This window comes from Candoia aspera, chromosome 14 (assembly GCF_035149785.1).
Source record: "Candoia aspera isolate rCanAsp1 chromosome 14, rCanAsp1.hap2, whole genome shotgun sequence".
NCBI classification, from domain to species: Eukaryota; Metazoa; Chordata; class Lepidosauria; order Squamata; family Boidae; genus Candoia; species Candoia aspera.
Window position 1 is genome coordinate 15,346,633 of NC_086166.1, and position 13,617 is coordinate 15,360,249.

Below are 13,617 nucleotides of genomic sequence, written 5' to 3' on the forward strand. Positions count from 1 at the left end.
TCCTGTGAAACTGAATGTCTAGAGTTAGCTCCTACAGGTAGTCCTTGCTGAACAACCACAATTGGGACCAGAATTTTGGTTGCTAAGCAATGAAGTCATTAAGCAAATCCAACCCGATTTTACTACTTTGCGGTGGTCAAGCGAATTGCATGGTCGTTAAGCGAACCACATGGTCATTAAGTGAATCACATGGCTTCCCATTGATTTTGCTTGCTGGAAGCTGACTGGGAAGGTTGAAAATGGCAATCCCATAACTGCGGGATGCTGCAACTGTCATAAGTGCAAGGACCGGCCCTAAGTCTTTTTTTCAGTGCCATCGTAAGTCCAAACTGTTGCTAAACGCATGGTCGTTAAGCGAGGACTACCTGTATTCAGCAGGAAGGCAAAAGATCTCTAGGCTTAAGTAGCAAGAACCTGATTTCTTGACAATTTCCAATTCAGCAATTTCCAATTTCCAATTCAATCCTGGGCTTGGTATTTAAAGCTTTTTTGTTTTTTTGTAAAATAGTACAGTTCAAATGAGCAGTGGACAGATCTAAGAGATGGAAACTTGTTCCCGCTAATTTCCAACCGTTGCCTCTTAGCATCAAGATCTGTATTTTACAGAATATTTGTTTTATTTTATACATTGGGCAGAAGGAATATCTGGCTCTGCACTCCACGATGAACTGTAACATAATTTCTTCAGTTTCAGCCTGCACGGTGGACCACCCCAACCACTGTCACTTACAAACTGATTTGTAACTTAACTCAGCCTTGCACAACCTGAATGACTGCCCGATTTCCAGCCATCAACCATGGTCTTGCTGGCTGGGGAATTCTGGAGATCCAGGCATCTAGAAGACCCCTCTGTCTTCAGAAGTCTGGCTTAACTTTGGCTTGCGAGCCGGCCCAGAGTTTGGTTTAAGATGAGCAGCCATTTAAATGTTTTAAATTAATTAAATTAATCAATTAACCTGCTGCCCAACATAAACAAACTGTCCTAACAACCAGGAAACACACTGAGACAAGGAACTGGTCTCTAATATTTATTGCTAGTACTTAACAGGAATCCTAACAAACTGAAGAAGCGTGGGAAAAACCCAGCCATATAAACCCCAAGGGTTAAGGCGGTCCCGATCTGTGTCTCCTGGAATGGCTGCCCAATTCCTCAGTGCTACGCATGCGCTTGACAGTCTGGAGGGGAGCCCCCTGCTCACCATCCTTACTCATGACACAAACCATAATTAACACAAAAGGTGGCGTAGTGAATGCGTGAAGTGACTTTCCTGAAGTTGCACACTGAGGCCAGCGGTGCAATTTGACCCCAGGCCTTACAGCTCCTTCCAATCTCCACCTCTAAGAATTATCGACTCGTCCATTCCTTGGGAAACCAAGCAGAGCTGTTTTTCCCTCCTCCCTTTCTCCTGAAGAGGTCCCAGCTGCTCTCGTCAAGGGGCTCACTTCATCCATGCTTCCTCAACAGCATGGATGCGGTTTCTTGATAGACGAGGTCCAGACAGGAGGTGGGTGTACCGGCAAATTCTGGGCCCATGAACACTGGGGGCTCGAGGACCCAGCCGACGTCCTGACTTTCAGCAAGAAGATGATGACCGGAGGGTTATTCCACAAGGAGGAATTTCGGGCGAATGCGGTAAGTCCGCTTTTGAAGGGCTGTAGAAGGCACATTGTCACCGTGATGCCATAACGGAAGGCTGCCCTCGGCTTGACCCGCCTTCTCTGTCACGTTGCATGGATTCCAGAAACCGTTCAGGAACAAAAGTGAACATCCTGCGAATTGGTTTTTAATTCTGTTCTAAACAAGGTGCTTTTAAAAAAAAACCTCTTTAACCCGCAGAGTTGACCATGTTTCAAAACCGATAGAAGAGATCTGGTGATCAAGTCTCCAGGCTGTTTTTAGCCTGTTGATCATGCACGCAATGTTTATTTGATTTTTATTTATAGCCTATTGTGATGACTGGTCACCCTCAAGCGAGATCCAATACTGTAAAATGCACCAGTACATTGTGCAGTTGCAAAATGCAAAGCTTAAAACCCAGTGTAAAATGCAAAACTTGAAAAAAATTACAAATATCAAAAGCTACATAAAATTACAGAAGTCAAGAGGAATTTAGTAAAATGATATGGCCAGATAAATTAAGTTGACAGAGCAGGCCTTTTCTAGATCTAGAGCAGAAAAAAATAATGCAGTTCTTGACACTGCACATAAGGACCTGTGGGACTCTCTGCCACTAGGTCTGCTATGGTTCAGGCAGCTTTCCAAAAGGTGTGTCAAAGGAAAAGAAACTAACTCTTCCTTGTCAATTACTGTGTTTTCTTTCTTTTCTCTTCCCTTCTCTCCTTCGGTGTGTCCACCCTGCAGCCGTATCGGATTTTTAACACGTGGCTTGGGGACCCTTCCAAGAATCTTCTGCTGGCAGAAGTCATTAATGTTATAAAAAGAGAGGATCTTCTGAACAATGTCACCCATGCAGGGAAGGCCCTGTTGACGGGGCTGCTGGAATTAGAGGTAAAGATGCATTAAAAGACAAGAGGATAAGTGGTTTGGGCAGCTGGATGTGAAGTGGGAAACTCTGCAGCCTCAGGATGTGATGCAGTGTTTTAAAAATCGCCTTTCTATTTAATTGGGATTCATGACAGATATTTGATTTATTTTGTGGACTCGGTATACAGTGGATAACATGCAGTAGTTAGTTTTTAAAAAAAGAAAAAAGAAAAACCTTCAATCCCCTGTCTGGAGTTTTACAGCCCAGGTCTGGTAAGCGTAGTTTAATTGTGTGTGTGTTCATGATTTGCCATATTGTGTAACTCAGTCTGTTTAGTCTGTGATTCAGTGTATGACAGGTTAATTATGGGTGCAAACCCTGCCATTGTCTTCCATTATTTTTACCGTAAAGTAACAGATTTGGACAATTTGTTGGATGCAAAGCACCCTGGGTTTTTACGGTTAAATATTACAAGAGATGGGCAAGACCTCTTTAGTGCAGAGGATCTCTGATGCCCATCCGTGGAGTTACTGTGGTCCAGCAGGGCTGCTGATGGATCACACTACAATCAGCAGGCTAGAAGACCCAGGCCTCCATAGTCATTCCCTCCTTCACATGTACCTGTTGGTCTAGTGGTGAAGGCACCAGGCTAGGAACCAGGAGGCCGTGAGTTCTAGTCTTGGGCGTGAAAGCCAGCTGGGTGACCTTGGGCCAGTCCCTCTCTCTCAGCCCAACCCACCTCACAGGGTTGCTGTTGTGGGGAAGAGGAGGAAGGAGCATTAGGTATATTCACCACCTTGAGTTATTTATAAAAATAATAAAGGCGGAATAGAAAATAAATTAAATAAATAAATGAGCCAATAGCTGTTAGATCCAGGAGTGGTGGAGGCTGAGAAAGTTAAGAAGCCGTTAACTCTAAAGAGTGCTTAGCCAGACGTTGGAGGGAAGGTGTATTTGGACCAACACAAAATTCCACTAGCACCACTGTCAACCAACCCTCTCCAAATCCACAGAAAAAGGCCAATGGGCGCAAGTAACTTCATGGCCCTTTTCACGCAATATGGATCACCCATAACCCATTCTCACAATCCATTTGCTCATTTTTGTGGGCCAACAGCACATAGTTCAGGAAGAATGGGTCCCCAAGTAGGTTGGGAGCTGTCAGCCTTCCCAGGTAGATCAGACAGGAAACACAACTAGATATGCTGATTCTACTTTATTGTAAGGCTACGTTAACAGAAGTCTGAAAGTACAGATCTCCTGCCATCTCCTTTACAGCATGAGAATTAGGGAGGGTCCCATCTGAGCCTCCTTCTCCATCCATTATGCAGCTGCCGGCCATGCCCTCTGACCATTCCCTTGGCAGCATCTCTTCGCCCCGTCTCCCGAGCTCTTTCCCACGTACCATTACAGGAGATTGTCACTTTCTTCCTACTAGTCATTTTAAATGTTTTCCCTTCTGGAGCGGGGCAGGGATGGAAATCCCTGGTGATTTGCTCAGGATCAGTTCCACTCTAGACAACTTGGAGGGGAGGGGTATCTTTTCTCATCCCCTTCTTCCCCAGCCCTACATGATCTTGGGTGTAAAAGCTGAAATGACCACAGAGATAAGAGTACCTAGATCAGCCCTGTTTTCAAGGGGGCTCTCTAGACCTTCATCTCTATCACAGACGTGGACAAGATAGTTGACCCTTGGGGAAGGAGCTGGCATGATACAGAAGCAGTTATTTTAACTCCAAACAAGGCTGGGTCTATTTGGGGATAGATTAAAGGGTCAGTTAGCTGGGTTTGCATAACCTGTACAATTCACCATGGAGATGCAAAACCGTAATTGAAAAACAGAAGAGAAACCTGCAGCAAAACGAAAGTGGTGGTTTCCTGGAACTGAAACTGGCTGGAATGACAGTTTGTTCCCTGTCACTCACGGTTGGATTTGAATACAGGTAGTCCTCACTTAATGACCACAATTGAGAGCGGAATCTTGGTTGCTAAGCGAAGCGGTCATTAAGCAGATCCGGCCCGATTTTATGATCTTGTTTGCAGTGGTCATTAAGCAAATCACCATGAGCATTAAGCAAACCAGTTGGTCATTAAGCAAATCACATGGTTCCCCATTGAGTTTGCTTGCCAGAAAATGGGAAGGAAGGTTGAAAGTGGCAACCACATGACCACATGACACTGTGACGGTCATAAATGCGAACTGGTTGCCATGTGCCCAAATCATGATCATGTGACTGTGGGGGACACTGTGATGGTCATAAGGATGAGAACCAGTCATGTTAGTTTTTTCAGCATTGTTGTAAGTCTGAACCATCACTAAATGAATGGTTGTTAAGCGAGGACTACCTGTAGCATTCTTCTATCAGCTACTTGTATTCTTAATATCGGGCACATGCCCTGCACAAACACACCCACTCCCCAAATCTACTCTGGAAGGTTAGGAGGACCCCACCAAATAAAGGAAAGGAAGTCACTGGAATTTCGTTGCCCAAGCAGTGTTGTTCTGCTTTAATACCAGACGTGGCACGCTTCTCCATGTAAATAAAACCATACTTTTTGTTATGATTCCACAGAGTGCAAGTCAAACCCTCTGTGCCAGCACCCAGCACGGCACAAAGCAAACAATGACATTGCTGTAAAATTGCTAAGAACACTGGGGCTGTATTCACCCAGCATGCTTAAGCAGATCGCATAAAGACTTAACAGCTGGATTTCCACAAGATGCAAAGCTTGATCAGGGTTATCTGTAGTTGGTTGCCTGGTGCTGTGGCTAAAGGTGTAGCATGCAAACCCAGATAATTTTGAGTATTTTATGGTTCACTGTATTGTGGAAACCCAAATGAGGGTTCAGTCACTAACCAGGGTAACTATCACTGTGGGAAAGTTAGGCACTTTTTTTTTTGAAGTCCAGCACCTGGGAATTATCTTTCTTTCCCCTGCTTTTTTCCAGCATATCTTGCCTTGTTTTCCAAAAAGATGACAAAGTGTGATTTGCCTTTCTCTTTTTTACAGAGTCGCTACCCCCATCTGATCAGCCGAGCCCGGGGGCGGGGGACGTTCTGCTCCTTTGATGCTCCAAATGACACTATTCGGAATAAACTCATTGGAATAGCAAGAAACAAAGGTGAGATGTTGTGCTTTGAACCAGGGTGGGTCTCTGGATCTCAAGGGCTGGGGTGTACTTAATAAATCATATTTTATGTTTAAAAAAAAATAAAGCTTCCTTCAGGTTGAGTTTAACCTCAAGCAGGGGTGGGCAAAAATAGGGCAGCAATTTGCCACTGCTTTCTTTAGGGACTTTTTAAAACTTCCCAGTCTAGTCTGCAGCCCTGAGATCTCCTGATGGTGTGCCATCCCCCTCCAAATACCAAACAGGCCTAGCCCTGCTTAGCTTCTGAGTCCAGATGAGATCAATCACATGGTGCCACCTGCTGAGACTTTTTTTAATCAGACTGAATTATGCATAAATGGTTGAGCAACTGCTTAATTGTTTATTTTGCCATATATGTTTTAAAAGCCAGTATTTGATTATTAACTTGGTCAACGCTTTTAGATGGGATGAGGCTGTCCCTGTTACCAAGGTAATAATGTATGTATGCAATTTTGAATGAAGGAGGGAAGGAAACAGGAAAAAAAGCCATGCTTTCATGAAAAATTATTATTTTGTAAATCATAGGTTCCAATAGAAGAAAAGATCTGTAGCTCAGGGTTGAACTGTGGGGCCGTCTGAGCTTGGTTGTTTGCTTGCAAACATTTCATTTCCCAACTAGGTAACATCATCAGGCACTGTTGATATTACCTTCAGGTAGTCCTCACTTAAGAACCACAATTGGGACTGAAATTTCATTTGTTAAGCAAAGTGGTCATTAAATAAATCCAACCTGATCTTATGACCTTTTTTGTGGCAACTTTTAAGCTAATCACCACAGCTGTTAAGCAAGCCACATGGTTGTTAAGCGAATCACACCAGTTCCCCATTGATTTTGATTGCTGGAAGCCGGCTGGAAAGGTCGAAAATGGCGATCATGTGACTGTGGGACACTACAACGGTTGTTAAGTGCAAGGAATGGTTGGAAGTTGCTTTTTTCAGCACTGTCATAAGTCTGAACTGTCGCTAAATGAATGGTCATTAAGCGAGGACTACCTGTAGTTGGGTAATGAAACATATACTGTAAATCATAGAGACAAAGAAGGAAGTTTTTGGTCCCTTTCGCTTAAATACATCTGCCTATTCCATTTCCAGCTTTGGCTGAAAAGCTTATGAGTGACGTCTAGTGAAAGCTAAGACTCTGGGTGTGAGGGTCTTCTATGCTTTTGCCCTGATTCTCATGATTCATGTGAGCAGAAGGACATTTGACCTTGTGGGCCAAGTTCAGAAGGCCAAGTGTGGCCTGCCATTTCAGCCACAGCCAGGGCCTTCCACTTCCTTTCTCCATTGTTTCCCTCAAATCCCCCTGCTTTTCCTGTCCCAATGAATCCCACGGCGACAGAGCATACTTGGCTCTTAGGTGGTCTTCAAGAGATCCCCTGCCCCCCTGGGCGAAACTGTGGGGAGGCCAGGGATGGAAGGGAAGGAAGATGTCAGCCGGCAGGAGGCAGCTCATCTCATAAACAGCAGCTCAGTCCAGGTGGGGCGAAATCCGGGAAGAAACTTTTCAGACCACCCAAATGAACTCCTCTGAAGGCGGCTGGGAAACTGCTCTTGCGGTTCTCAAGATTCTACATTTGCCCCACTGTAGCATTAAAGCATTCCTGACATCCGATTAGATCTTGTTTCCGTGGTCTTCCCCAGCTACGTGGGGCCTGACATCTTTTTCTGGGGTTGGGGGGCACAGCCTATTCCGCCAAGCCTGATACCTCCAGCATCTCAGCGGCCCTGCTTTACTCTCGTGGTCTGCCACCTAAGTTCACTCTCACCAAGAACGATTTGGTACAGGTTATATTCTATTTCGGAGCCAGTTTGGTGTTGTGGTGAAGGCACCAGGCTAGAAACTGGAAGACCGTGAGTTCATGTTCCGCCTTAGGCATGAAGCCGGCTGGATGAGCTTGGGCCAGTCACTGTCTCTCAGCCCTGGGAAGCAGGCAGTGGCAAACCAATTCCAAAGAGCCTTGCCAAGAAAACTGCAGGGACTTGTCCAGGCAGCCTCTGTGAATCGGACACAATTGAACAGAATATATATATATATATATCGACGCAGTGGCTCTGCGGGTTAAACCGCTGAGCTGTTGAGCTTGCCGTTCGGAAGGTCGGCGGTTCGAATCTGCATGACGGGGTGAGCTTCCGTTGCTAGTCCGAGCAGTTCGAAAAAATGCAAGTGTGAGTCAATTAATAGGTACTGCTTTGGCAGGCAGGTAACGGTGTTCCGTTCAATCATGCCGGCCACGTGACCACGGAAGTGTCTACGAACAAACGCCGGCTCTTCAGCTTTGAAACGGAGATAAGCACCGCCCCCTAGAGTTGGACACGACTGGACTTAATGTCAAAAGAAACCTTTACCTTTAATAAACAAAGAAACAAACAAATATTAGTTACTTACGTAAAAGTAATGATGGCCCACCACTATCCAGGGGATCATGTGATGGAATACCCTCTTTGTCTGTGTCCTGTGTGATTAAAGAGAGCTGAATCTGCAACTTCTTTCTTTCTCTGCCCTTAGGTGTGGTCCTAGGAGGCAGTGGTGACAGATCGATCCGTTTCCGACCCACTCTGGTCTTCCGAGACCACCACGCACATCTTTTCCTGAACATCTTCAGTGATATTCTGGCAGACTTCAAGTAGTCAAATAGTTCCTTGCACTGAGAGAGGCCAAATATCTTATAAGAATCGGAGAATAGTTTATTTAAGATCATAAATATATATGTATATACCTATAATATATATATATTTTCACTAATAGGAAAGATGGAATTCATGAAGTGCTTTTTTTTTTTTAATATTGGTTTTATCATGCTTACCTCCAACACAAACTGCTCCTGACTAAAAACTCTGGACATGCTGGTGATGTCCTCAGCTGTCTCCTTTGACCTAGCATAGGCGCAATGGTTGGTTTTGGGTTTCACAGTTTGGCCTGGAATTTGAACTCCAGGGAAAGCTTTCCGGCAACGGGTTTCTAGCTCTCACATCTGTGGCAAGGCTTTGGAAAACGCACTCCTACTCTATGGACCCAGAACACTGGTGATAAGGCATCCATGTGCATTTCCAAGGAGAAAGCAGCTGTTGCCCACATCCAGGTCTATCTCCAGAATCCCTTCACCCAGTGTGGTCTCTCCTGAAGCACGTGTTGAACCTCAAGACACATTTTCTCCCTCCAAGTCATGTGTCCTCCTAGAGTGGAAGCTAGTATCAGACGCTTACTGCACCACCCTTGAGGGTCTACAGGCCTCTCCGAAAGGGGGCTATGGATCTTGGAAGATTCACAGCATCTTCTCCAAGTCTTGATACTCTTTTACAGAGGAGTTGCCCAAATGGATTTGGGACTTCCCTGCTTTTTTGCTTGTGACCCCTTGGTTTACACCTCTCCCCTCCCTAAGGCTGTCATCGCTTTTGTTTTATGTTTTTCGGCCACGTTTGCTCGGAATACAACATGCAGATGGCATTTCCTTTGGCGACGAAACAGGGTTGTTTTTTTTAAATCAAAAGGACAAGGACAATTCCCAGATGCTGGAAGGGCACTTTGCCAGAACCACGATAGAAATTTTGCAACTGTGGAGGTCAAACGGAGCCAGCAAAATGGGTAAACCCACCAATGTCTACAGCAGCGGTGCATGCTCTGGGCCCCCCTAATGGCACCCAGTCCTCCCCACCCCAAAACCATGACTGCAGCCCCCAGAATCCTCCAAAAGTTGTTGTCTTAGTGCATTTTTTTTATACAACGGAAGGGGAAGTTGCATTGATGAATGGTTGTACAAATTCTAATGTAACTTTAATTCGATTTGGCTTAGCTTCTGTCCCAGCCTCATCCTTCTTTTGAAGTGGGATTCAAAGCTCACAGGTGGTCCTCCGTTCAAAGGCGACAATGCCTCCTTTTCTACGTACCATGGTGCTTACAGAGGACAGGTTGCAAAACCAGGGCATGTTTCCCATCGGCAGCCTGTGATTTGGCCCCCATACTCACTGCTTCTGCAACCCTCCCATTCATGCATTGGCTTAAATTCTGTCCATCTTGGTTTTCAGAACCAGGAAGAAGTTTATGAGTGCAAGTTCTGAAGTCTTTCCAACAGGAAAGCTGCCTTTGGAGGGACTGGAACGGAACAAGACTGTAAGAGACCTTCTCTTGCTGTTCCAAATGATGCCCCTGCCCTCAAGATTTGCTTTGGCAGGGATTGAAACCTGAGTCCTCCCCCTGACACATCAACTGCACCAAACATGGAACCCTTCTCTTGTGTATTGTGCTTTTTAACGACAGTCCCAACCTGCAAGCTAGTTTATGGGGAGGAGGGTGGGTGGATAGAAAAAAGGCACCATTATTCTCTTCAAGTGGCCTGGTCAACCTCTACTGCATCCTTCTGTTACTCCCCCTTGCCCAATTCTGTCAGAGGAGCAGAATGTCTTCCCCTTCCCTACTTCTGTCTTCCCAGGACAACCTCAAAAGCAGGATGGAAGGTCTTGTAATCGTTGGGAATACAGAAGATGGGAAGAGGAAGAAAGACCAGAAGCTAACAATATTAAACCTATCCAGTGCCCCACTACCACCACCTTGAAAGGCCAGGGGACTGTTTCCCATTTGCAGCAACGATGGTTGGAGAGTGCCCCGCAGACCACAAAAAACTGTCAAGGGGTTCAAAAGGCTGCAGAAGATCAGGTTTCCCTCTTGTAAGAGCTGAATCCAGTGAGACAAACAAGCGGTCCTCAGGCTAGACAGAACCATTTTGCAAACCTAGAGCAGATGTCTCCCATTCTTGAGGCCAGAAAGAAAGTAACCAAATTACCACAGACTCTAGGAAAGGGCCTAGAATTTAAACCCTGTAAGAGATACAGAGAAATAATTGATTTTTTGTCTTCTGCAATAGGGAAATCTGCATATCTATGGCTTCTTTCTTGTCTACAATAAAACAATCTAGTTGTGTCACATCTCTGAGCTTCTGCTGTGAACAAGGTTCTGAACACCAAGTGAAGTGCCTAAAGATCTTGACTGGGTGTGAAAGCTAACCAGATCTACCTACTCATATTCCCAGCACTACAGGAGGAGAGTCCATACTTTGACACCAACATTAAATAAGGGCTACAGATCCCACTGATGATATTATGATGTTTCAGGATTATAAAAAGTTATGACCCAGATGGATTAGCTAACTTTGCAGGGCTGGGTGTGGGTGTGCAGAATCTGCTACAACCAGTGGCTCCCATGCCAATCCCAGGTGTTGCTGGAGCAACTGCAAAAGCAGCAGTCTCCTACAGCTAGTATCCCTCTCTTGCTAGACAAATCCTAGCAATTTACTACCTTCTTTGCTCAGGGTGAATTTTAAGTCTCCCTAAGATTGAGGATTTTCTCATGGGTTAACTTATTTGTTCAATTTCTGTAGGGTTGACCTTGAGTAGGATTTATTATGGGTCTAATGATGGAAGAATGGCAAGGACGGGATAGAAAATAAATAAATAAATGAATAAATATTCAGAATAACTCAGACCGGGACAACCACACCATTTCCGTGACACATTTGAGAGCATCTCTGACAATCAAGGCAAGCGACCGATCTCCAGCTCTGAAATCTGTTGCTCCAACAGGGCAATCCAGGCCTGCACAGCATGCAGCCAGGGGGCCGCCTAGAGCTCACCAAACAGTCGTGTGGCATTTTTTGAAAACTCAGCAAATCCACTGCCACCAAACATTGCCACTACCAGGAATGGTCCACCGCCCCCCCCCCCCCCCAGCTTTTCAAAGCCACAGAAAGACAGGCTGTGGAGCATCTCCAAGCCTCACCCATCCTGCCAGCTCCATTGCTGCTGCCATGCTACTAGCTGCCACCCAGCTGATCGGTGTCCCGGCTATTTCTTTGTGACCAGCGATTATTTTTCGTGTAGCACTCCAGCCCTTTCCCCTCTGTAGTTGTGCTGGCTTGAGTGTCTGGGTACTTCGGAGCTGAAGTTTACTGCTAATGCTGAAGTAAGCTGCTAAATTCAGCTGTTAGCTCAGGAAGTGAGCTGGAATAAAAAATATTTAATTGACCCATTCATAGATAATCTATCAGATGAAATACAAGATGAACTGATTCACTAGGGCACCCCAGAGACCTTACAGGTAGTCCTCACTTAACAACCATTCGTTTAGTGACACTTTGGACTTACGACAATGGTGAAGAAACCGATTTGTGACTGGTCCTCACATGGCCATCACAGCATCCCCACAGTCACGTGATCATGATTTGGGCGCTTGGCAACCAGTTCGCATTTATGACCGTCGCAGCGTCCCATAGTCACGATTGCCATTTTCAACTTTCCTGGCTGGCTTCTGGCAAGCAAAATCAATGGGGAATCGCATGATTCGCTTAATGACCATATGGTTTCCTTAATGCCCGCAGTAATTTGGTTAACAACTGCTGCAAAAGTAATAAAACTGGGTCGGATTTGCTTAATGACCACTTCACTTAACAACTGAAATTTGGTCCCAATTGTTGTTAAGCAAGGACTACCTTTATTTGCATTGATCAAGGTCTGACTGGGTATCAGTGGAAGACTTTTGTTGCTGCTGAATACAAATGGGGAAATAATTTTTTAAATTTTTATTTATTTATTTTCTATCCCGCCTTACTATTTCAATAAATAACTCAAGGTGGGGAACAGACCTAACACTCCTTCCTCCTCCTCTTTTCCCCACAACAACAACCCTGTGAGGTGGGTTGGGCTGAGAGAGAGGGAGTGGCCCAAGGTCACCCAACCGGCTTTCGTGCCCAAGGCAGGACTAGAACTCACCGCCCCCTGGTTGCCAGCCCGGTGCCTTCACCACTAGGCCAACCTGACCAAAGTGCCACTACCCTCATTCCATTCTTCCTAATTTGGGAAGTTAAGACACATGCTCTAGAGTTCTGCTATTTGCCAGGGCACACAAGGCTATGTTTCTATTGTGGAGAACTTGAACACTTTGTACACTTGACTAAGATCTCTCTAGTCTCTCTGACTGTGAATCACAGGCCAGTCCATCCACAGTAAATATACAGGTAGTCCTCACTTAACAGCAATTTGTTTGGTGACGGTTTGGACTTACGACAGTGTTTTACTTGTGGGGGAGGGAGCATTTTGCAACCAAACACCCTAAATGCTCCAGATCTAGCCTGTTGGGAAACAAGTTAGTCCCAAACTGCAGAGACTCATAGACGAGCCAGAAATTAAGTGGAGCCCAGACGTGAAAAGTTGTCCCTTGACCCTTCATCCTTCCTGTAACTTTACCAACCGAATTGGAAATACAACTCTAGATCTTAGTAGATTCTGGTGCCACAGGCGATTTCCCTGAATCCTCTACTGCGTGCAAATAAGTTCTATCCCCACAGCCTGTTTGACCATTTGTTAGGGTTGAAACTATTGATGGAGGATCTTATGCTGAAGGCCGATCACAGAGCGCACAGAGCCTCTATTACTGACCATCAGCGACCCTTAGAGGTCCCTGCAACATTACATAGGCTCCCAATTACGGGTAGTCCTCACTTTATGACCACAATTAGGACAGAATTTCGGTTGCTAAGAGAAGTGGTCATTAAGAAAATCTGACCCGATTTTGTTACCTTTTTTGCAGTGGTTGTTAAGCGAATCACTGCGGGCGTTAAGCAAACCACTTGGTCGTTAAGCAAATCACGCAGTTCCCCTCTGATTTTGCTTGCCAGAAGCTGGCTGGGAAGGTTGAAAATGGCGATCATGTGACCACGGGATGCTGCAACAGTCATAAATGCGAACTGGTTGCCAAGTGCCCAAACCATGGTGACATGACTGGGGGACATTGCGACGGTGTGAGGACCAGTTGTAAGTCTGATTTTTCAGCACTGTCATAAGCCCAAACCGTCACTAAACAAACGGTTGTTAAGCGACGACTACCTGCATGTTTATTGTGAATGGACTGGCTTGCGATTCACAATTCCCGTATCAATTAGAACGTGATAACATAACCTTTGATTCCCCTGCATCAAACACTCCCAGCTTCAA

At 45.3% G+C, this 13,617-nt stretch overlaps 1 protein-coding gene across 2 annotated transcripts in view; it reads left to right on the top strand.

Moving 5' to 3' along the window:
• Positions 1-8,387, top strand: part of ABAT (4-aminobutyrate aminotransferase) — a 29,585-nt gene extending 21,198 nt beyond the window's left edge. For both annotated transcript variants that reach the window (XM_063314596.1, XM_063314597.1), the window contains 4 exons: positions 1,466-1,633; positions 2,363-2,509; positions 5,499-5,610; positions 8,144-8,387. In XM_063314596.1, the coding sequence (XP_063170666.1) occupies positions 1,466-1,633; positions 2,363-2,509; positions 5,499-5,610; positions 8,144-8,265 (549 nt within the window). In that variant the 3' untranslated portion in view covers positions 8,266-8,387. The remainder of the gene's footprint in view (positions 1-1,465; positions 1,634-2,362; positions 2,510-5,498; positions 5,611-8,143) is intronic.
• The last annotated feature ends 5,230 nt before the right edge of the window (positions 8,388-13,617 follow it).